At 44.7% G+C, this 25954-nt stretch overlaps 1 protein-coding gene across 1 annotated transcript in view; it reads right to left on the bottom strand.

Moving 5' to 3' along the window:
- The window catches only part of LOC104514546 (receptor tyrosine-protein kinase erbB-4), a 98810-nt gene extending 73908 nt beyond the window's left edge, over window positions 1–24902 (bottom strand). Inside the window, exon 1 of the mRNA XM_010158266.1 lies at window positions 24723–24902. Within this exon, the coding sequence (XP_010156568.1) occupies window positions 24723–24896 (174 nt within the window). The 5' untranslated portion in view covers window positions 24897–24902. The remainder of the gene's footprint in view (window positions 1–24722) is intronic.
- Between the last annotated feature and the right edge of the window lie 1052 nt (window positions 24903–25954).

Below are 25954 nucleotides of genomic sequence, written 5' to 3' on the forward strand. Positions count from 1 at the left end.
TGCTGAACCAGATCGCCAAAGTCCCTGTTCTCTGCTTCTGGAGACACAGGTACAAGATTTGCCAACCACTTGAAACACCACAACTCTATTCCTAGAGAATCTTTTCCAAGGACTGCAAGTAGTTGTAGACAAGAAGAGTTTCTACCGAAAACCACAGCAAAGTCCCACTCACAGGTGCGTTGGCGCAGCTTGCTGACGCAACACGAGCGCTATAAGGTGGTGGCATTGCACCCAGCACCCGCTTCTTGACAGCAAAGTATGGAGTAACACCTAGGAAGTCCAGTGAATGCTGAGTATTTGGCACATCCATCCTACTCTTTTCACGAGAGCACAGAGCCTTTCCGCAGACCCCGATCTAAGCCTTCTGACAGAAAGCTGGTTATACATACGCTTACAGCATGTGCTCAGCCGAATAAAGGATTAGCTTTACTGCTTTAAAAAAAACCCCTTATACTAGGAGTATTTTAAATCAAAATCCAATTCAAAAACTCTTTCCTGCAAGTCTGTCTCAGTTTAATAACCCAGGTTACAGCATCTCTGCCTTACTCTGGAAGAGGAGGGGCCTTCCACACTCGAAGCTCTCGCTTCTGCTTGCAATCGGCATTCACCCCCAGCACCCCTCACCTGGGAGAAACTCCAGTTCAGGAAAACTTCCCTGCATGTGAAGGGAAGGGCACATTAAGCACATGCACAAGTGTGAGCACTCGCCGAAGGCCCTTTCCTCTATCACACCCCAATTCAGAGGTGCCCAAGGTAGGAGCAGAGCTTCCATTGACCTTCCATGGGCTAAAGGGTTCAGGGCCCCACCGTCATGGATTCAGGGGCCGTGCATGATGAGACGTGACCCTCCTGCACACCGCTACCTGCTACGGTCCACGTCCGTCCAACTCACGTTTCTTACTGTCATCTGGGCAACGCGTCTCAGACAGGACCACAGGAGACACGAGAAGCCCGTTAACCACTTCACAGGTCACGTCATGGTTTCACTCTTGAAACTGCCAACAGGAAACTGAAGCCGTTTTTCTGAGATTTAGATTTTTCTGCAATATTAAAGGTAACTCTACATAAAACATATACATTTTTACCTTAAATTGTTGCTTTCCTCGTGGCAGTAATTTGCATTGTCTGTCAGCTAGACACTCAGCTATGCTTTGATCCAGAAAGGAGAAATCTAGGTTTGCAGCTAACAGCTTTTTCAAAGATAATCTGTTATTTTTCTTTTTATTATTTCTGAGAACACCATGCTGGTTCCCTGGCTTTCCAGAAATATACAGCCTTTACCTTCTTATGTTTCCTCTCCTTAGAGACCACGCTGCTCCATGCTGTTAGTCCTCTGCTCGGTTCTCAACAGACCTTTCCACTGTTTCTACCAAAACCCATTAGCAAAATGGTTTTACATGCACCGTACAATTTACTTCCACTGCCCACTACCCCTCTGTACTTAACATTCAGAAATGAGGTTGGCAGTGACTGGCCACCATTCCCTGTGAAATCTAACCTTTCAGTGTGTGCCTCAGATGGATTTTGTGAGCTCAGCTGCTCTCGTTTTACCCTTTTTTCCCCTTGTGTCATTGCCTTGGCACAACAGAACACCGGTATGGAATTAAAATAAAAGGTAGCCACTAGAATCAAGCCCCCACACCTCCTTGGAGCACTGGGAAAGGCTGGATCTGAGTCTGAATCCTGAAATTTCTGCTTCTCTCTCTCTGGTTATGACAGGGGCTAAGTCTTCCTGCACTCGATAGAAGTCATCACGCAAAAAGTAGTAAGTGCAGCACTGGGAATGCTGGGGTCCCAGTCCTGCAGAGGCTGAATGACATACCTGAGGATTTAGATGCTGATGATGGCAAAGATGTGTCACTTTGAAAATAAACATCTTTGTTTTGTTTCTGCATGCTTGTTTGCTATAAATGCTTCAGCTAAGCCTCACTAGCTGTATTTCACTGGGAGAACATTATCTGTTGACAATTATGCAATTCTATTAACATCATTGCCTTTTTAATCTATGAAAGGTTACATTAAACAGAAAGAAGGCACACCGGAGACTACAGAAAGGAAAGTACCTACCGTTTCAGGGAGGAAAAAAAAAAAAGATTATTCAAATGATCATCCTGACATTTATTTTTATACAAAGGAAAATAGAACAAGAAACATAACAAGGTATTTTGGTGACCTGAATACCAAAAGAAAGTAAATTAAAACTCACACAGTAAATGCAAATGACTGGACAGAATCTGCCCTCTGCTCAGGTTTGTTCACAAGGGTGGGATGAATAAGAAAAACTGGGAAACGGTCATTGCGTGGACTTGTCTGCACCAGCTGTTGCTGGACTGTCTGAGAAAGCATCCTGAAGATCAAAGAGGGAGATCTACTGTATGCTACCTGATTATTAGACCTTAGCTGCCAAAAGAATCCAGGAAAACCAAAAGCAACCACTACTTTTGAAAGAGCAGTAGTGTACAAAGCCATGGGATGAAACGCATCCACCAACTGACACGCCCAGCCCAGCCCTGGATGGAAATTCCAGCCCTGTTTCCAGCAGCCATGCTATTCCTGTTGCAGGGGCTTTGTGGAGAGCAGAGCCGCTACAAACACAGTCCTTCCTACAGGCACAGGCCTGGGAATGTGCATTCCAAACCCGTACACCCAAGGGAGCTGCGCCGAGCAAGAAGGAGCTGCAGGTTTTCTCTGGAGCTGGAGCGTTATATCATTGACAAAAACATGACTGGAGGGCAGAACTTGCTTATTTTTCTTAATTTACAAACAGGGGGAAAGGGCCCTAATTAATCTAACAGGTTATTCCCTCCTGATCAGGGCTGCAATTCAAAACCGTCTCGGCATCCAAAGTTACCACTGCGTTAGCTGCTTCCAGAGTGCCACCTTCCAGCTGGAGTCGCTGGCCAGCAGCAAGAGCAGCTCCGGAAGGTGGTAGATGCTTCTCTGACTTACTGAATACTGGCGGCTTGTGGGTTTTAATTAACCCTGGGAGAAGAGGGGCACAATACATGGGAAGGAATTATGCACTCTTCTTTCCAAAACTGAACGGAATGCATGCATGCATTTTTCACCAAGCATAGGCAAAGGACAATTGAGAGCAGAAAATTTACTGATGCTCAGGACACCGCAATTGCCTGACTTTCCTACCTTAGAGATCCCATTAGTTATTTGTTAGGAGAGTTCAGAAGAATCTGTTTATGACCATTATATGTTCACGTACATCTGGATGGGCTTGTGCCCTAGAGTAAACCGGCTCTTTGCATCACTCAAACGCTCTTTATCTTCCCTTCCCATCGCTGCGCTGCCTATTGTACACGGTGTAGGAGGGATCCGTAATCACAACACGGAAAGTAAAGAGAAGTGGGTTATTTTTTGAACATTGTTAGTGCTTGGAAAGTTGTACATCGAATGGAGGGGGCACCTGAAGCAGAAGAGAAACACGAAGGGATCTTTTATGGGAGATGATGCTGTGTTTTGCAAAAGTTAAACAATGGCAAAATTGCTAAAGAATCCCAGCAATTGTACCCCTATTTCACATTAGGGGATAATCACTAAGAGCCAGACTACGACTTCCTCTAAGGGACAGCACTTTGCTTCACCTGTACGAGTAGAGGTATGAGCTGGTCCTTGGAATTCAAACCTCTACCAAGAAAATCACATTTCCTGTGAAAATATCCATAATCAGTCTCAGATTTTTCACTGTTCCTCACTTGCTCTTTTCAGCTTGAGATTCATGCTCTGCACAAGGTCGCTGTCAGACAGAGGTAAAGAAAGATTAGTGCTTCAGTACTGTGCTGGTTTTGGCTGGGATAGAGTTAATTTTCTTCACAGTAGCTGGAATGGGGCTGTGCTTTGGGTTTGTGCTGGAAACAGAGTTACTGACACAGGGGTGTTTTCATTACTGCTGAGCAGTGCTTACACAGAGCCAAGGCCTTTGCTGCTCCTCACCCCACCCCACCAGTGAGGAGGCAGGGGGTACACAAGGAGTTGGGAGGGGACACAGCCGGGACAGCTGACCCCAACTGACCAAGGGGACATTCCAGACCATGTGGCATCATGCTCGGCACATAGAGCTGGGGAGAAAGAGGAAGAGGGGATGTTGGGAGTGATGGCATTTGTCTTCCCAAGTAACCATCACATGTGAATGGAGCCCAGCTTCCCTGGAGCTGGCTGTCCACCTGCCTGCCTGTGGGAAGTGGTGAATGAATCCCTCGGTTTGTGTTCCTTGCACGCACGGCTTTCGCTTCACTTACTAAACTGTCCTTATCTCAACCCATGAGCTTTCTCACTTTTTCAGTTCTCTCTCCCATCCCATCAGCGGAGGGGGGAGTGAGCGAGCAGCTGTGTGGTGCTCAGTTGCCAGTTGGGGTTAAATCACAACAGTGCTTTTGGCACCCGATGTGGGGCTTGAAGGGTGCGAGATAACAACAGGTTTGATCAGAATGTGCTAGGTCGAATTTATAGCTGTTCTTGCTGTTTAGCTATTAATTGGCAGGCTCCTGTGCTTGCCATGGGGCTTGCTTGCTTTGCTGTACATTAGGGTCTAGTGCTCGTTAGTGGCTGCTTTTTGCTTTCGCTGCTTGCTGTAGTGCTGTCATCTTACTCTGCTGTGCCTGGCAACATTTTGATAAGAGCAATGGCCACGCGCCTGGGCTGGCAGATGGCCAGGGCATCGCTGGGGGCCGAGCCAATGTAAGGCATGAAAGTACAGCAATACTTTTTATACTCTATTTTGTAGCTATGATAATGTCTGTTTCTAATGGTGCTCCTCACAGAAGTATTTGTTTGCCCTTTACTAAGCAGTCAGAATTACTCCGTCTGGAACAGCACTTTCTTACCTGTCTTTACTTCACCTGAAGTGACCGATTACAAGACTATATTTATAACAGAAGCAATGGGTAATGCCTGCCACAAGTCAGTATCTGCAAGGACCTAATATTAAAAAAAAAAAAAGCCTGTACGGAATCTTATTTCATTTGTGACTGGAAAGGATTTGGGCTTAGAATAAGGCAATTACAGAATTGCCTGAGAAACTTACACCAGCCCACGTGTTCTCCGCAAAGAGCTGTGAACGGACACCGAAATATTAGCTAGAAGGGACCTCTGGAGGTCACCTGCTCCCACCTTTCAAAGCAAGTCTATCCCAGGGGTTGACTCTACTTCTCCAAGTATTTTTAAAACAAACTGGTAATTTTCAAACATTGTGTTTCCTAACAACTGATTTTTTCATAGGCAATAAGTAAAAGATCTATAAATAAAACCATCCCCGAAGATGCGAGAGATCACACATCTCTGTCTGGCCATGACAGGGCCTTTCACTGGGTCTGTGAGTTGACCAGTTGTTACTAATGCTACAACTTACAGGGAGCTCGAACCGTAAACCAGCCTCTAGTCAGGCCTTCTTCAATCACAGGAAAAGATGGTCATGGCACATAAGTGCGTTGGGATGAAGACAGTCCTGCATTTCGCCATGAAGAGAGACGAGGCTACACCTGACCTGCGTGGTCAGTCGCTGCCAAGCGGATCCCTGGTAAGGGGTTGAGTACCTCGTGGCTGTTTCTATGAACTTAAGGACTCTTCCTATGAAAAACAACACTTCCACTTGCAGTCGTGTTATTTCTACCGAAGTCTGCTCAAAATAAAACTGAACTGAAATGACTGGTTGCACCAAGATGACGGAGCAACATTTCAATTCAGAATACCACATTTTCTGTTACTCTAGGCTGAGGTTTTTACACAAGTCTAAGCTATTTAGGTACTAAACTTTTGTTAAAATTCCAGCCATTGTGTTAGAGAAGTGTCACTAACACTAGCACCACCTACACATGCCAATGGCCAATAATGATACACTTAGGCAACATTAATACAGCCAGTAACTGCAGCAATGATAAATTAGTCCCTGTGGGGATATTACAGGACTGTAATTTCAGCTCAAGTTTCTATGACAATACAAGCCAAGAGACGGAGGTCTGAATCACACTGAACCTAATTAGAAATGGCAAGCTTTGGAAAGCCATCTATAACTTTCCTTTTAAATGGCATGCTGTACTAATAAATGAAATGGTTTTACATGCCTTTTACCAGTTTCGACTAAGGCCAGTTCAATTTCCGAACTCATTCTTTAATTGCAATGTTATCTGGGATGAAGCCTTTCCAAATGCCAAGGTAAATGAGCATCAGCAAGGTGATGGATGAAAAAGGAATGTGCTCTGTAGGCAGACGTCAGTATACAGATACAGATTCAAATAAATAACATTTACCTGGGATCTTATGTTCCAGTCCTGCTATTAGATCACCACACTTAAGCTCAGACACCTTCAGAAGATTATAGCTGGCCAAGAAAACCCGCTGCCTGGAATGGGAAAAAGCTTTGGATACCTAAACATTCAGATTAAGTTTTCCTCTGATTGCTACCTAGAATGAAGTGCCATCCAGCTCCATATGGTCCCAGAGCATATCAGCAGCCTTGAAGCAGGATAACCAGACTCATTACACAGCACAGCAGAAAGCGTGACCCTTCTGGAGATTGCTGATGTTCAGAACGAAGGGCTGCCTTGCCTTTGTTTGTCTGCTTCTTTTTTCCTTTCTTCCTAAAGAATCACACAAAGTACTTGGCAGTAAGGCAGGGATTCGGACTTCGAAGCTGTACAGGCGACACCTCACAGAGATGTGTTTTCCGTTACTGAACCTACACTGCGTGTTAGAAACTTTAGAAACAGTAGTGCGTTACAGATCTGCTGAAGCTAAACTACCTGCTGTTCCTAATGATTTTCTGTTGGGCTCAAAATACCCATTAGCTGTCTCTCTTCAGGGCACCAAAAGATTAGATTATCAATTATAAAGCAGACTGCTTATGAGTCTCTGCTATCCATTTTGGGTAAGAATGTTTCTTTGGCTTTATAAACCAACAATAGACCATAAATGGCGTGTCGTCTGTGTCAACTACATCTGGAAAGCCAAAGATTTAAATTCGACGGTCCAACTCCACAGACACGTATCTGTGTTCCTAATCATTCTTACTCACCGCATCTGTGAGTATTCTAACTGGCTCAAGCCCTCCTGACTTTGCCAAGCAATGTTCCTGGTGGGAATAGAGAAATGATGAGACTTTTAAAAATGATTGAGATGGAAATAAAAGTTATGTCCACGTAACTTGAGAAAACTAGCTAAGTGGCATATTCAACACCAATATTTCATCCTGGCTTTTACGCATATTCCACATTTAGACAAATACTATCATATCTCAGACTTAACCACCTGTCAGCTCCGATTTGATTTAATATTGTGAGTATATACAACTGCTGAGAATGCACAGCAGAACTGGTTAACGTAAAACTCCCTTCACATAAGAAGTGTACCTGAAAGGGACCGCACAGAATCACATCACTGTGGAAGAAAGCTGTAGCGGTTGGTTACCGTATGTCAGCTGACAGGTGGGAATTTCTTACGATCCGCCAATTTGCAGACTTTCAGGTAACCACAAAGGTGGTTGCCTTGTCTGAAAACTGGAGTCTAACTACTGCACTTAGCCTCAGGTTAACATAAACAAACAGACCCGTGACAGCTCTGGCGCACGCAGTCTTAATCAATTCTCTCAATCTGAAGCAGTTGAGGCACAACACTTGGCACTTTCACGTGCCTTTCATCACAGGACCTCCAAATGCTTTATTTCATTAAGGACTGCAAGCCCATTTGCTGAAAAGAATGTGTCAAAACTCTTCATGAAAAAGCCAGGAATAGAATCCAGCCCTTCCTAACCCCGCATCTTCTCCTTCACCATAAAAACAGGGACCCTCATTTGAATCACTGCCTTCTGAACTGAGTGCAGGTGTCACTGAAGAAAGAAGGCTAGCAAGTGGCTAGACTAAGTTTTTGCTTAAGATCAATACCATTTTGTCATCTACTGCTTCAGAGTGATCTTTTGTTCACCTGAATTTGTTGGGGCAAACGTGTTCACACTCAAGGTTCAAAGTGTATCTCTTCTCACTGCACACAGCCTGGATGGAGTGAAAGATGATCATTCACAGAAATGATGAGAAACCAGAAAGCACCTCCTGACAGCTTCTGCACACAAACTGTCAATGGAATGAATGGCCTGAGCTTGTCTTAACTGTACGTGCCAGATGACTTCACGTGGTTGACTCTTTCATTGCAAGCCACTCCCCACACTTCTTCAGCATAATTCCTATCTTACATAAGCAGGAGGCACGCGCTTGCACTTCTGCAAAATTCCCTGCAATGCACCTGCTCTTCTGCTTCTCATTTTGCAGATTTCCAGGTTACACAAATACATCATATCAAGCAACAGAATACTGGACCTTACCAAGAAAATAAATTCAAGAATGTCATATATAGTTTCTTTGTCTCTTTGCCAGGCAAAATACCTCACGCTTTGCTGCCAATACAGAAAATGTGGATATATGTGCACTTATAAAGGAAAAGGTAAACGAATGCACCAGAAACAAACCCCATAGGTTGATATGTACAGCTAATTAGAAAGCTACAGGAGGATATGATGATACACTACATCAGAATAGGGCCTAGAATCTACTGCAAGCACCCTAATGCACTTGGACTCCCATGTGTCCATCAGGATTTCCAGGACAAAAATACAAGCATGGGTGTCCTGGAACACATGTAGAATCATAGAATCATAGAATGGTTTGGGTTGGAAGGGACCTTAAAGATCATCTAGTTCCACCCCCCCTGCCATGGGCAGGGACACCTTCCACTAGACCAGGTTGCTCCAGGCCTCATCCAGCCTGGCCTTGAACACTTCCAGGGATGGGGCATCCACAGCTTCTCTGGGCAACCTGTGCCAGTGCCTCCCCACCCTCTCTGTGAAGAATTTCTTCCTGATATCTAATCTAAACCTCCCTGTTTATATAGTACATCCAGTGTGTCTGACATGAACTGTGCATACTGTCTGCATGCCCACATCATCAACGCCGTTGGTCTGACATGTCCTGCATGCGTAGCAGCTTTGGGCCTGCTACACAGTCTGCACGTGCCCAGAAGTGCAGGATTCCTCATCTCCTAGAGCCTGGAGATCAACTAGCCCCTCAAAGCATCAACCTGCACAGCATCTGAGGGCTTCAGCCTCCCCCAAAACACAGATGCAGGTTGTTTTGTTTCTCCAAGCAGCTTTTGATGTAGTTATCACAACTGTTCTGGCACATGTGATGAAATCCTGATATTAATCATTCATATGGTGAAGAGATTTTAACGTTTTTTTTTTTCTTATTCCTCTCCCTTTTCTCAAATAATTGTATATTATTTTATAATGTTATGACACATCGACTCCCGTAATCATAGTGTGACACCACATCATGATAAAATATATAGTGGAAGTATCAATTTCTTTTTTATGAATTTTTACAATATTAACAAGCATTAAAAGCAGCTACTACCTAAAGACAACGGCAACAGCTTATTTCTTTGTTGAAAGCATCTCCTTGTTTGTGTTGCAATGAAACAGGCACTAGTCAAGTGCCTTCAAAAGTTTTTGGATTGCATTTTATTACTACTATAACATATACTATTATATATAACATATACTATTACCTATATTTTGTTAGAACGGGATGTTATCATATGATACATGTGGATAGGTATCCATAGGATACCTCCCAGGAAATAAAGTAAAAAACATGAGATTAATCTATTAAAAATTAATTTTTTTGACTTTATTTCAAGATGAAACACACCAAGTGCACCTTTGCAGCTTTTTTTTTTTTTTTAAAATATAATCTTGTTCCCTATTCAAACGTTGGAATTCTGAAAACTGGCCAGCTGTGTCAGGCAAAAGGCTCTGCCTCATATGTTTTTCATCAGCTCTTTAAACCCACTCGTGCAGCTGCCAAGGTAAAGGCTGGAAGTCAAATCAAAAAACGCTCCAAAGAAGGTCAAATGGTATGCAAACCACCCTTGAGATTTTTACAGCAGCACGAATCACTAGCTGAACTGGACAAAACTGCAAACTACTTAAACCCACGCATCTTCGACATGATTCTGTTCCGTAGAGGAAGCCTAACTCATTTGGAGGAGAGAGAGAACACAGAAAATAGGTGTCATGTAGGACTGCATTACACACAGGGTCAAAAGCCTGCTTGCTTTGGATTGCTTATTTATTAGCATTTTCTGCAGTTTAATCCTAAAATAAGTGTGTTCCTTGCGCTCACTGGCTGACCATCACTTAACTCTGTCATGGTGCTCGAGGAAGAACAGTTCTAAAGCAAAGTCAGACTTTTCAATCACAGAGGAGCAGTTTAAAGCTTTATCCTAACAAAGTGAATCCTGGGTCTCCACCTAGTAAGCATGACAGTTGGGGGCCAAGGGGCTGCAGCACATCAGCAAAGGCCATGGCTATGTCCAAGAGGTATTTTACCCTGAAATTTTGCCAAAGGGGAGGGAAGCGAGGATGTGAGATGGGAAAGGAATCAGAATTGAGTATGAAGGAGAACCACTCCCACGTAAAATACTGACTCTTTGGAAGGCAACAAGGAGCTGTGGGTGTTTGTGGGGCTGGGATTTACAGAGATTAAACCCCGAACAACACTTCCCTAGCGTAAAAGAAGAGTCTGATGTTGCAAAGGCAGGCTATTAATGGGTAGCTGAACTATTTCCTCAGCTTGTTTCTGAAGGACAGATACAACAACTGTTTTCCACAAAGACAAAATAAAAACTTCCTAAAAACTCCTTATAAGAGAACACAAGTTCATGAGAAAAAGATTCTTAATCTCTCATTCAAGTTGGAATGTGCCCTTAAATAAGGCTTTTCTTAATGCACAGGTACTGAACATTCCTTCCAGCTTGTTAAAGTCCTTCTGCTTTTTTTCCCCTTTCTCTTTATGTTTATAGGAAACAGATTTAAAGAAAAAAGTAGCTCAGTTAACTGACACACATGGAAAAAGCCCCGAATCCCAGCCTAGCAGTTAGCACCATGCAAGCGTAGCTCCACTGACTCCAAAGCCAATTTCCCCCAGCCAAGAGCCTGTTGAGAACAGCATGGAAGACGGATGCAACAAAGAAGAAATGACCACGTAAGCCCAACCCAAAACAAAACAAAACACCCACTCAGGTTTAGCAAACTTATTTTGGAAGTCCCAGCTTTCACAGAAGCATAATTCTGTGTAAGGGTTGTCAAGAACTGAAACCTCCATATGTAAGAGAATGCAGGGCTGCAAGCAACATCACTGCCGCTGGGAATGTCGACTGGGAGCAGGAAGAAGGCTGGGCTTGACTCTGCTCACCTCGTGGGCTTGCTGGCCAGAAAAGGGCGACCCTCCTTGAAGCACAGTAACAGCTCATGCATCAGTCAACTGCCCGGGACACTACTACCTACAGTACACGGCAGTGGCCAGACATGATCCATACAAATGTCTGAACCTAGCCCCTCAGCAGCAACACCAAGTAACAAGACCAAGCCAGTGTAAGGTAGTAAGAGATCCGAAGTATCTTCTCAACTGTTAAGATCTGCTTCAGAAGCACAGAGCTGGATTCAAAGAATTGGGTTGTTTTGCTTTGTTTATCATAGCGATGACTAGAAATGCCTTTGCAATTTTCTATGAAAAAATAATGCCACAAATTAAATCTATGCCTACCTCAGTTTGGGAGGAAAGCACCCCCGCCACACAGTACCAATATAGAGCTGTCAAAACAAAAGTTCTTCTATCGTTTCTGTGATTCAATTTCCTTTCTTTTTGACACTCATGGTTTTAAAATGAGATGTAAAAGGAATTATTATTAGTCTTACAGTTCAAGATACACAGAACTATACAGAGCATAACACCATTATTAAGATTTTAGTCTTAAAAAGACAGAACAGCATATGGGAAAAAGTCAGGTAAGAGCAAAATTGGAAAGATTACAGAGGAGGAGGCAACACGCTGTACTTGTAAGAAGCAGAGTAGAAAAGAATTCATAACTAATGGGAGGGATGCAGGAACTGTGGCAGACAAAATATGAGACATTATTCTGTGAATACTGGTAGTGCAAAAAGACATGCAGGTCTGAATGTCTCACCAGAAACAAAGAGTTGGAAGGCAAGACAGCTAGGAAAAGACTTGGAGAACATGGAATAAATTCCCCCTTCAATGAAATACTGTCCAGGTGGGTGAGCTCTGAACTAAAATGAAGTATTTTGAAACATAGCCAGAATCAAAGACACTGCTATTTCATCTTTCCCTGAGCCGCCAGTTTTGCAAAAGAAATGTTGTGGGTCATTAGTCTCCAACACAAACTAAAACACTTATATTTAAATGTAATAAAGTCTTCATTAAATAACTCTGTTACGTGTGTTTTCCACCTACTGCACACGTACCGTGAATTACTGATAGCAAGCCCTAGGCAAAGGCAAGAGGACAGAGAGAGATGAAGTGAGAGCTCTTTTTTTTCTTAGGGTGAAGCAGGCTGAATGCACACGAGATTGATTCTGATTTGTTTACTCACAAGAATAGCATCATCACTGCCTGAATAGGCTTGCTGATTTCAATGAAAACTCAGAGTAATGCATTATTCAGTTCAGCTAATGGAATCAGACCCTGATTTAATTTGAATTAAGAATGAGTGAGGTGAGCAAGGAAACAGAAAAACAAGAAACAATCCGAAGTGCAAAACACCATCTCGAACTCCTGAAGGTCCAAATTTCAGACCTGGGCTGTCTCTCAGCAAACCATGGGAATGCTTCCTTCATTGTTTATTCCTGCCCTGTTACTACTCAGCTTCGAAACAGGGAACTAACAGCAACCATGCCATCAAATTCTGCCCCTTGAAAGCAACCGTATCATTCAGTCCAAATCAGCTTCATAAACGTACCAAGCTCCCTCTTAAAAAGCCACTCATTGTTTTGCCTCCATTATTTCTACTAGCAGGCTTGAGAAACGTTCCACTTGTAGCAGCTAATAACCACGTTCTCATCTCCTCTCTGTCTGCTCATAGCCAAGACTCATTCCTTCTTGTGCCAGTGCAGTCCTTTACCTCACATACTTGTTTTCCTCTTCAGTATTAAACTGTGCTACATTTATAGCTAATGCTCGGCAAACGACACTTCACTTAGCTAAACAAAATACACAAAAATATTTAATCTCATCTCCTGGGGTGAACATTTCATACCCCCAGACCACTACATCTGGTGCAGGTTGATCTCACTTCCTGGGTACAAGTGCACGCTTTTCACTCTGATCTAGAGGAGGTAAAGTCAGAGCTTCACAGAGTGGTAACGGACATCCTGTCTCTACTGAAAGTGATCAGGCTGGTCTATTTTACCCTTATTCTTACCTTCATGTGGGACTCCAAAGTTCGTATTTAAATCTGAAATTGTGCAAGAAAATCTGTGTCCCCCCTCAACACAAACAATTGCAAAAAGTTATCTATGTTCCTTCCAATTCAAAACCACCCAATCCTCAATTCCTCTTGTGTATTTAAATAGCATTTATGGAAAGAAAAGACCATTCAAACGTTAGGAAATGAACCCCAGATTTTTGAAAATGAAGACGTCTGCTCCAACCTCAGAGTCCTGACACAGCACCTGGTCTTTTGATTCTGCAGTTCCTCACCTACTAGGACAACGATATTCCCCTGCTTAGCAGACGTGTATTAGGACCGCAGGGTGGGAAGACAGTACCTTTTTGAGAACGCCCAACTATGACCGGGGAGGGCAACAACAGTAACGTAAAGCTCAGGGTGAGAGGACTCCAAGTTGAGCTGCTCTAAAACTGCAACATTCAGATGTGCTTGCAGCCAAGTCCCAGTGGCTTCATGTCACAGATCTGCACAGTTCTTTCTTGACTTAACTCACACACCTGCGTAGGCAGCAACACGTCAGAGCAAAACACGACTCCACGGCAGGCTGTCTCACCGACAGAGCCAGTGGCAATACACGGGGATCCCAGCATCACCCGCTCTCGGGAGCGCCAAAGGTGTAACACGACACACTACAGCACACGTGTTGGCAGCCTGGGATGCTACAGTAATTCCCAGGCGTCAGTAAAGCATGGCAGCATGCTCTTATTTGTGCCACCTCCAGAAGTCTTAACTCAAAATCACTGGCACCTATCATTCAGTGTTGCACTGTGCTGTTCCAGTCCACTCACAATGTCAAGCTCCTCCTTCAGTGACACCTAGCTCTTAAAATATCTCCACTCCCAAACATAGGGAAATTCAAGTATTTTGTGCCTTTTTGAGTCCCCTTCTGATAGCTCATGTTTCATTTCTTTCTCCCCATCTACTATCTCATGTAATTTGGACTGGTTTACTGCATGCTGACATGGGAGACATTGCTGGAAGCAAGCCCCTATGTAAAGGAATTCATGACACAACTCATGAAAGTTGATCCTAAACACACACTACGTATTATATTATAGCATAGCATTTTAGTTACGTACACGGGTTCGTAAGAAATCAGAGAATCACAGAATGGTTTGAATTGGAAGGGACCTTAAAGCCCATCCAGTTCCACCCCCCCTGCCATGGGCTGGGACATCTTCCACTAGACCAGGTTGCTCCAAGCCTCATCCAGCCTGGCCTTGGACACTTCCAGGGATGGGGCATCCACAGCTTCTCTGGGCAACCTGTCCCAGTGCCTCCCCACCCTCTCCGTGAAGAAATTCTTCCTGATACCCAATCTAAACCTCCCTGCTTTCAATTTAAACCCGTTACCCCTTGTCCTGTCACTACAGGTCCTTAGAAAAAGTATCCCCCTCCCCCCAAATTTCTTGTAGCCCCTTCAGGTACTGGAAGGCTGCAATAAGGTCTCCCCGGAGCCTTCTGTTGGTCAACACATTTTTTTTAAAAAACTAAAGTTGCCTTCTCTAAAACTGACTTTGGTTACATGCGTGAAACAACCTGACAAAACATTATTTTGTCAATAAAAGAACAAGAATATTTAGGGAAGTCTCAGGTGTAGTTTTTGTTTTGCTTCAAAATAATTTCATTTAAAATTAATTTCAAGAAATAAAAAAGTAGCATAAACACAAAGACATTTCAAAAGCCTTGGAAAAACATCCTCATGTGGAAAATTCAGAACCTCTCAGGACTGTTTCAGTTCAGGGCAATGAATTCTTTTTGTGCTCAGTATTTTGCACGGGATACATAACCCAATGCATTTCCCCTCCAACCAGAAGATAGTAATGTTTTGCAGGACTTCAGTTTTAAGGCCCAGTCAGTCCCCTCTGTTTGCCAACATGGACAGTTAGTAAACAAAAACAGAAGCAGCGAGGATTTTACTCTGGCACACAGACAAGGGTAAATTTACAGAAGCACAAAGGTCACAGGATGAAGAAAGAAAACCAAACTACGGTGAGAACTGCTGCATACTGAGAGCTAATTTGCACAAACAGGCTAGACAGAAACAGATGGGATGTGGGAAAGCAGGAGAGTGTTGACTAATGACACCTGACTGCCAGGCGACCCTGTGGGTTTGAGGGCTGGCACGGCACCTGAAACAGTGCCAGCAGCCACTTGGAACTGCCCTCGCCCCTCTCACGTTGCATTAAGCAGACTCACCTTGGCGTTCTGCAACACACGGGAGCTCACAGGGATTACACAGCATCCCCAGGAAGCGTATTCTTCCAGCTATGCTGCCTGTCCATCCCCATTTATGGAGGAGCTGTTTCACTGACTGCTCTTCACTGCTGTGAGTGCATTCATCGCTGTGTCCCAGGGAAACTTGGGTTCAGTAGGCTGTGTCACGTATCCCGTTCCGGTGCTTCTGTAAAACTTCACTTTGCGACCGAAGGAATGGATCAGCAAAGTACCAGGGTCTAAGGTTCTACCTTCAGGTCCCATTTATGGCTTGAGACATTCCTCAGCAAGGCGTCATAGGTGGATATCAAGTGAGTGCCATGCTCCTACTTGTTCCACGGACCCTCGATACAGTCATGCTAGGACATGGAGACAGCAGGCTTCACTCCACAGCTACTCCCGGCTCCCACTTGGACAGAGCAGTAGTTATACACAGAGAGAACGCTTTGGGTTTTTTAAGATGGTCCAACACCTGCTAACAGCTGTCTGTGAGGTTTGCTCTCATACTTAAGGACCACAGCCCTCATCTGCAGCAGCTTCTACCGGGCATCTCCCTTCCCTTGCAACAGGTACGTCCTTTCTTCTTGTACAAAAGGCTACTGGATTTATGCCTGAGCATTCCCTCCCTGGAAGTGTCCAAGGCCAGGCTGGATGAGGCTTGGAGCAACCTGGTCTAGTGGAAGGTGTCCCTGCCCATGGCAGGGGGGCTGGAACTAGAGGAGCTTTAGGGTCCCTTCCAACCCAAACCAGTCTGTGATTCCATGACTGCACAGAAGTCGATCTAGTAATTGTGATAGGTTAAACTCTATTCAAATACGGGCACATCCTTTGGAGCTCCAGAGCCTTTTGCAAATGGCCTTGCAGACTTTCCTGAAGACTCTTACATGGTTTTAGGAGCAGGGTGTGTTTTTTCTGTGGGGCACGTGCATACTGTGGTACTCTGCAAAACTGTCTGTGTGTCCTAATTTTAAACATTATGCCTGGGCCATACAGGTTTTGTAGTCATCCAAGCAGGATAAGTTACATTAGAAAATTCAGTGTTGAAAGGCAGGCACTCACCAGGGAAAAAAACATTTTAATTAATGGGTATGTACAGAGAGAAATCCAGCTTTTGTTTCTGAACTCCAGTAACTTAAAAATAGCCAAATACATATATTTCTTAAATAATAATAAAAAAATGCTTTGGGCTGAGACATTTTATGCCAAGTCACAGTCCAGAGCAGAATTTTATGGTTGAGTTATAAACCTGAAAAATATGGGCTTATAATGGAAATCCTGACAGACCCTAGTAGGTGCTCCTATAATATCTTGAATTTGATTTAGGAGTGGTTTTCAATAATGCTTTCCCAAGCCAGTCTGTTGGGGACGGCTAGGAAAAATCTAATGTGTTTTTTCCTCCCCCCAGCGCAGCTCAGTGTACTTGATGAGAATGCCAGTATGTTCAGGCCAAGCCAGCCCTTTGTAGCCTGCAGCTGTCAGGCCCCCAATATCAGAGACTCTATAAATGTCAGTGCTAAACGTACCTTTCATTTAACAAAACAATAAATTGTCTATCTCTGTGCAATAAATTGCTCATTTCTGTGCCTTCGCAAAGGCTGACGTGATTTGTAAAAGGCTGAAAAATCTGCCTCTTCGCTTTTTTTTTCCCCTAACAACCATGAACCATGGAACCGGTTTTGGGAACACTGGAGTTCTGAGGGGAAGAGGATGCCCAGATAATCCAGGAGGAGTCAGATTAAGAGTGGAGAATGATTATTACCCACTATAGACCTCTCCCGGTTACTGACAAGCTGAAAGCAAGTTCACTGACAGGACCTTAGGCAGCGCAGAAGGGTACAGCCCACTGAAGCTGTACATGGAAACGTACCATACTGTGCAGAAAGAACACCCCAACCCAGCCACGCTTGTGTTCGCAGTGCCGACCTTAGCTTAGTCCTCCAGCATCTGCTTTGTCCCAGATTCCCTGTGTCCTTGTCATCACCCACACCCTTCACATTTATCCCCCTGAAAATTAAGCTGTCAGAAAGCTGCAAGGTTAGCCTACGCTCGTCGTCTAGGCAGCAAAGTCAGTGGAGAGAGGCAGTCACCTTCAAAGGTCAACTCATTCCACCCAGCTCTAGAGCTAATGACCAATATACACACAGACTAAAGACCACCAACAACTCCAGTACTATCATACTGAGGTGGGTACAGCATGCAGAAGAGACTTAGAGAATCATAGGTCAGAGCATGAAGCTGCAAGAAAGAGATCTCTATAATTTTCACATACACCCAACCGTACATTTTTATTCCTGTGGTCCTGAGGCAATCTTCCAGATTCAAATACCCCTCCCCCACAAGCCAGAACAGCACATGGGGTTCATGCAGTCAGTCAATCAGCTGGTATTAAAACCCTCATAGGTGCACAACTATGTAGGAAAACATGGAATACTGTGCCCAATAAAGAAACATACAAAGCGCAGAAATCATAGAATCACAGAATGGTTTGGGTTGGAAGGGACCTAAAAGCCCATCCAGTTCCACCCCCCCTGCCATGGGCAGGGACACCTTCCACTAGACCAGGTTGCTCCAAGCCTCATCCAGCCTGGCCTTGAACACTTCCAGGGATGGGGCATCCACAGCTTCTCTGGGCAACCTGTCCCAGTGCCTCCCCACCCTCTCCGGGAAGAATTTCTTCCTGATATCCAATCTAAACCTCCCTGCTTTCAATTTAAACCCCGTTACCCCTTGTCCTGTCACTACAGGCCCTTGTAAAAAGCTGTAATTATTTTTAATAGGATCAAATTTCCTGATTTATTTGGAGAATTATTTCCAGCCACAGCAACCACCAGCCAAGGGAGGAGTCACCAGGCCCTGATCCTACGTCTCAGCACAACAGCAATGGCTGCACTCAATGTGCCCTCAATAATCTGCACGTGGCAGATCAGACACGATGACCAAAGTACACATGTTCATTTCCTTCCCTGCTGTTGATGGAAAAAACAAACAAAAAAACCAAAACAAAAAACCCCCAACCAAACAAAAAAACCCCAAACCACAATATCTGATAGGATCAAAAGAAACTTCTTCAGCATCTCCTAAAAGCCCAAGACAATCCAGTTAACTACAGCAGAATTCTGCAAGATCCACCTGAATTTTGTTGCAAGAGCTTCTGAAGTTTGTTTGAACCTTTGTAACTCAGGGAGCTGCCCAGCAGGGTACCAAAAAAAGTTCCTAGGTATGGGCAAAGTGGGGTAATTCCTCTCTGAGACTTGATGGCATACCCTCTTTCAGCGAGAGCTCCCCAGTGACACCAGAAGAAGGGTCCTTCACTTCCATCTGTGGATATCCAAGCCTTCCAGCAGAGTGAGAAAAATAGTCACAATGAAGAGGAATAAAAATACTGCACGGAAGGATTCAGGAGAGTGGAATGATACTTTCCCCACTTACTTTGATTTTGCTCCTCCACACAATTAAGGCCTGGTTTCAATATGGCATTAATTTCATAGCCCTTGGTTTAGATCCTACTCTTCTATACACTGCGCTTCCTAATAGAGCAGCCCCATTAGTAAACTACATTTATGCTAATGTACTTGCTTGCAGTGATAATTATCACAGCCCTTAGCCCTGGTCCTTGCCAGTGTGAGCACGTCAGGAGGGGTTGGTATAGCATTATAATTATACAATTAGCCTTGTCATGGCAAGGAGCTCTGGGAATAGAGACATCTTGAAGCTTAAAATGTGGACAGCTGATAGATGACTGTCATTAAGCTCCTCTGTTCACTCCATGATGGAATAGTCACTGAGCAGTAGGGTAGGCTTCTTTAATGAAAAAGAAAGACCTTGAACCACAGCCACTACCCTCACTACCTCTTCCCGCTGTCCAGTCACCCCCAGTTCCCCCCACTTTACACAGCTGCTACCTCATCCCATCTGTAGCAGAATAACAAAAGCTATCCCTAACAAGTCATTCCTAATCCATCAAGTCTGGATGGAGGAGACAGGCTCCTCACCTCATTGTGAAGCCAAGGGGACCTCGCTTTTCTCCGGCCCCCCCAGCTCAGAGCTTCCCTCACTCCACACATGAGGAGCGCAGGCCAAAACCCATTGAATTTAGGATGTGGGTCAGCTTCTCAGTTGCAGAAATCAACACAGGACCTTTGAAATTCCCATAGGCTGTGAATTTACATCCAGTCGAGAAGCACCGCCCTGGGCAGTAAGAAATACGGCGCTCTAAGAAGCCTGGCTTGGAGAGAGGCTTCTGGAGCAGGTAGGCCCTCCTTTTGGCCAAGAGAGCGTCCCAGGGGCACCCGGTCCTGCAGCGTGAACCAGTTAAAAGGGAGAGAGAACAGGGTGGCAGAAAGAAGCGCTGAGGAAGCTTTGCAAGGGCCTTTGGGTTGACAGCTCCTGGAGACTCCCAGCTGCAGATCTGCACTGCTGGCAGGGAATCCTTTGACAGAGCGATGACTGCAAGAATGCTGGAATAACACCCAGCAGACGTGAGGATGCTTCATTAAAACACAATCCCCAAGTTCCCCTCTCTTTTTCTTTCTTACAGTTTTTTCAAACGTTGTTTTCCTGCATACCTGGATAACTGATGCTGTGCAGGGCTTTCGTTAAGGTAATTTGAGAATTCTTTTATATTGAAAAGGTATAAAATTAATCCCCTGAAGTACTTGATTTTCCTTCCATGACATTCCACAGTATGAACCTACTTCTGCTTCACCTCGTTAGTATGCTGCAGGGTTGTGAATGGATTATTAGAGTTCAGAACACAAAAAACAGGCCTGGCAGCCCCTGGGGGATACGGGGCAGGAGAGAGTGGGCACTGGCTAAGACCCAGGAGAGCTGAGCTCTCCCCCACAGGCTCGGTGAGCGCAGGCAAGCTGCTTTGTTTTAGGAAGATTGCTTCCTTTCTCACCCTTCCTCTGCCTTGTCTTCTTCAGGGCAGGAAAAGTTCCTCTGCATCTGAACACTGCTCAACAAAGTCGGTGCGGAGCTAACACAAATCAACAGGAGCAGAGTGAAACCATGACTGTACCAGAAAAGATGGTGGAACAGTAGATGAGGCTGCCTGGGTTGAACTGCCACGCTGAATTTAGCAAGTGCTGTATGCAAAGTTACAGAAGCAAAAACGCATTTTTATCTGCCCTTGAGTAGCGTATGTAGCCTCACATAGCACAGATAATTCCAACAGGACTCAGGCTACTTTTTCCACGAGAGTAACAGCCTTCAATACAGGTGCCTTATAGTTAACCTCACCCATTGGCAGCCTGTAACCAACTCCTTCTGACTAGAAACTTAAAGATGTTTCTTCTCTTCTTGAATGCGTTTCTGTAAGAATGCCCTCACCCCCACACCTCAACGTTGCCACTGTGTGTGTTATGGCAGCCCTTGCTGAGAGAAATTATATCAAACACACCAAAACACCAATACACACAGCTGGGCTTTTTTTCTTGTTAAATCTTCCTAATTTACATGTATCTGTCATGCTCTGGCTGACAAGGACATAATTCCACTTCTGAGAATTCACTTCTAGGCTTGTGCTAACCTTACCAAACTTAACTCTTAATCTGTTTCTCAAGTAGCCAACACCGTGGATGTTGAGGAAGCATTATTCCATCCTTCCATACCCTAGAGCCACCAAGGATGTCTCTCGTGCTCCCAACTCTAGGGCGTATCCTGACGTGAAAGCACAGCGTACTGCACACCAAACTCCATGTGAAATTGCTGAGCTGAACTCAGAGCTACAAGGTTCAACATTCAGTCCCCGTGCAAGACACTAACGTAGAAGTGAGACACAAGGAGATGCCTTGTGTATCTGCCAAGCAGAAGGGAAGAACCCCCTTAGACACAGCTGCTGTCTAACAACCATGTTTTATGCAGAACGCTTGGGGGCTACTCTATTTTTATAACTTTCATCCATAAAATAGGCAGCTAAAGCTTCTGGAAAGAGAACACAATTACCCTACAATGATATAACAGTCAGAATAAATTCAACACAATCTGTGTAAGCAAAAAAGAAAAAGCATCCAAGCTTTTTTTCAGCTGGCAGTAGATAATACTTAATAACTGCCCTATCGTCAACCTTCCGAAACGATCTCCAGAGCCATATGCAGGTTGGCAACCAGGCACAGCGCCTAACTAGTTTCTGCATCTAGTTGTACAGAAGCAGAGACATATGGAAATGAACAGCCTGGCAGAACAAGTGAACTCTGAAGCGATGACTTCGATAAATAAATGCCTGCACATTGGCAGATGGAGAAAAGCGCAGTGGGGAGGAACTGTATTGCAGCAGCAACTTGATTTTAAACGATTCGTTAAAATCAGCCTGAACTTTGGAATCAAGGCATTTCCAATTCCTTCAGTTTTCTTCTTGTTGGGGAAAATTCTCACCAGAAAAAAGAGGGGAGGGGAGAAAGATATGCCTAACAAAAGGTACCAGAAGCTGCTTCATCAGGGAGCAGAGAACAGGACTGGGAGGTCACTGCTCATTTCTGACACTTATTACATTGCTAATCACGTTTTTTGTAGCTTTCAGAAAGACACGACCAACCATTCCCAAAAGCCTAGAAAACCAAGACGTGGAGAGACGTTCTCAAGCTGTATGGCAGAGCCTGAAACGCGAGCACAGCGGATACAGGTAGGTGGGATACGCAGATGCTTCCCGCAGCGAATGGAAAGTCGTGCTCGATGCAATAGCCACCTTCTGCATTCATTCCTCTGGAGACCAGCCTGTTTGTAGGCAAACTGAATCTCTCTCATTTGCAGGATGCAGACTGATTCCTAGTCACTGTTAAATGTGACAGATGAGTGGAAAACAAGTATTACTACTCCCCTGTGCTCCTAGGAGGGGACTAGCATGTCTATCCCACTTTTTGGGATAAGAGGACTCCTTGTCTGGTGATGTCAAAGATTATTCTTCCTACCAGTTCTGAAACGTTTTCCAGTGTATGTCCTCTAGCCCCAGTCACCAGTACAGTTCGAGAGACAGCAAGGCATGCCTCTATCCCATCAGAAAACGCAACGCAATGCAGGAAATTCTGGGCAGCATTTGCATTGCTCTGCACCACATACATCGTGCGGTGTGCACAGCCTCATACATCCCTACTTCTTTCCTCTGTTCACAGCTAACCTCCTGTTTAATAATTAAGATGTATCTTTATAGATAGATGCAGAACTCCCGGTCAGACGTGTGCTGATTCTCCCCATGCCCAGTACCTACCACAGCAGTAAGAATAAGAGAAGGGAAAGAAGAGAAAATAGTCCAGACAAACTGCGATGCCCAGACTTAACAGCTCAGCCATGTGTATGAAGCACTGTGCTTCTTCAAGAAAACAATCACTTGCTGCTGTCCCCTTTATGGGCAGCCAAGTGGACAAGCTTCGTGCTGTAATGTGAGGCCAAGGCAATATTAACCTCATGATTACTGTGATGCTGAAGATGACAAATTTAATTAAACTTCAATAAACTAACTAAACTTCACGAAACTTCCCCTCTGTACTAGGCCACCGTTTATAATAAAGAAACTCCCTTTCTCTCCCTGAGACTTCATCAGTTAATATTACGTGTATGATCTCACTTCTTTGCCCTGCTTCGTTACCCACCGCCTCAGAACTCAAATATCTGTAATACCTCGTCTTCTCCTCCCACATCTCACGGTGATCAGGAGAACTGGCAGGCAATGACTTTCAAATGAGTGTACCTAAATCCAATCCCCACGCTATGCTGAAACCGTTTACAATGGAAATCAGTTTAGAACCCGTTTCACTTTGATAAGAATCACCATGGGAAAACCATGACCTGCCTTCCACAGACCCTCCCACGGATCTGTCAGCTCTGTAAGCCTCTGCGATGGAACAGGCTATTTGCTTCACTGAACCAGTTGCCCACATCAAGTCCACAGCAGAGCAAGTACAGCTATTAGCCCAGTGAGTCAACAGCCATACACATGCACAAACTGAAAATAAAGGTGGATTATCTTTCACATATGCCACGGTGTACATGTTTTGTAACAAGTAATAACGGCCACTATCAATCAAGAGTGGAGAACAGATGGGAAGGAGGTTGTGTTGAGAGAAAGGACTCAAACAGGAATATGCATTTTCTCCCCCACCTTCCTTGGTCTGGTAACAGCCCTAAATACACCCCCGCAAACCTCCAGATACAGGCAATCCCCCATCAGCGCATTCCAATATTCCGTGCAGCCCTGGCTGCTTCACCAACACAGCAGAATCACAGATATTAAACACATCCACAAAATGCTGCAACATCAGAATGTGGGCTTGGGACTCCCCGCACCCCTTCTACAGGCCAACCCCTCTAGCCAGCATTATGGTCATTTCAGCTACTGCCACCTTCAGGCAGGTTTCACCACAGGTGTGATCCTGGGAAAAAACCCCAGTCCCTGTCAGTGATGAACCTTAAACCTGCTCCCCTTGAAGAAAAACTCAGGGCAAGCTGAACTTCTCAGTTTTCTTAAGGGGGTTCCAGGTTCTCATTCGTAGTAACATCACTGTGCAAACTTCAGTTGCAAGAGCCTTTAAAATGGTTAAAAGTTCTAGCCCACTACACTCTTTGCAACTGATTATCAATAACTTGATCTTAGTACAACACTGATACCTAACCCATGTGTAAGATGTTGTGCAAGGATTACATCAGGGCTGCATCTATGACCTAAGCTCTGTTCCACCTCAGCTGAAGTACAGGCTGTATCTGAACGACAACAGCCTCACTCTTGCCCCTGAAACCCCACAGGAAGGCGGGGAGTGTCACACCACGGCAAGCAAGGCAGGATCCAGCCCCCGAGATTTCCCGTTCTGCAGAGACCAGCACTATTACCCTCCAGCTTCAGCTGTTGTGATAGGTCTGAACACAGCAGAACCGCGGTGGTTCCCAAAGGAGTGACACGAAGTGAATATTTATCTTCTTGGCAGTGTGGGGGCAGACAGTTGATGGCATATGAAAATTTAACTGGCAATGCAGATTCAGAAAGGTTGAAAACTACAATCAGGTTAAATCAGTATCTATGAATAGTGAACAGTACAAGAGGCTGAAAAATCAGCCTGTGCTCAGCCCCAGATGTCACAGAGGGCTTCTTCCCCTGCTAAACACAAACAAATACCAGAAAACACAAATTACTTTTTTTTGGTATCATTTTTTGCATGGCATGTTTTTCAGTTAGTGATGAAAATGACAAAAAAAGAACAGCACGAACGGCATACCTTAGCTATTTGGACACACCAGTTCAGCAGAAGCTGGGAGCCGATATTGTCCTTATGTTCATGAACATAATCCAACAGGCAGCCATGAGGCATCAGCTGAGTGACGAGCTGAATGGTCGGGCTCAAGCAGACACCCAGGAGTCTCACCAGGTGCGGGTGGTCCATGCTGGCCATGATAAGAGCTTCCTGTAACAACAAAAGCGACTCAGTTACTCCAGCGTGCTTAAAAACTCTCTGCACAGAAGAGTTCCCATTCGCCCTAGAGCACATAGAGGGGACCGGTGTCCCTTCAGTACCATGAATTCCTGTGTTGTCACCGCAGTGTTAGGCACACCTAGGCAAAACGCAACCCGACGTAACGTGTGCTTGATGTAACAAGCTCCAGGCAATGGGTCAGACTATCCAAACAGCTCCAGCGAAGGCTCAGATCAGAAATTCGGAACCGTCCTATACTCCCTGTCCCGTTGCAGCCACAGAAACAAAGTTGTGTGACACACTCGACCGCTTAAAAGTTTCCTTAGTCTCGTTTTACTTCCCTTAATTTTGTTTCTTATATCTATTTTCCCAACTTGTAGTCAATCCATTGGGCATCCGCTTTTCCTTTGACATTGTGGATGCCCCATCCCTGGATGTCTTCAAGGCCAGGCTGGATGAGGCTTGGAGCAACCTGGTCTAGTGGAAGGTGTCCCTGCCCATGGCAGGGGGGTTGGAACTAGATGAACTTTAAGGTCCCTTCCAACCCAAACCATTCCATGATTCTATGATTCCTTATGCAAGCAGCTATGCCACTCATGTATAGTTAGATGGCCATTAGGTCTCATTTGGCAAGATAATTGATTAAGGTGTGCTAAAATGCCTTACTGGGTCAGAGGTTTCATGCTTAGCATTTTGCAGGCTTAAACACGTAACTTTTGTATGTCAATTGAAGCTTTCCCAAAGTTCAACCTGAGAAAGGTTAAGAATCAGGAGGTTTAGTGTGAGCTTTTCAAACGCGTCTGATGCTCTTAAGTCCTACTGAAAGTCAGTGGCTTTGCTAAGCCATTAGGCTACGACCATACCACTGTGCCTGTGGCTGCTGTACAGCAGTGGCCTGAACTCGTGGTCGTGACGGTACAGTAGCAGCAGCAGTCTGGCCTGGCTCCTGATGTTGCCACAAGTACACCACTCCACAAAGCAGCAGCTTTTTTAAATCTGAGCCTCTTAGTCCAGCTCCTGATCCTTCCAAAGTCCTC

Source organism: Eurypyga helias, unplaced genomic scaffold, assembly GCF_000690775.1.
Source record: "Eurypyga helias isolate BGI_N326 unplaced genomic scaffold, ASM69077v1 scaffold2889, whole genome shotgun sequence".
In the NCBI taxonomy this organism is placed as follows: domain Eukaryota; kingdom Metazoa; phylum Chordata; class Aves; order Eurypygiformes; family Eurypygidae; genus Eurypyga; species Eurypyga helias.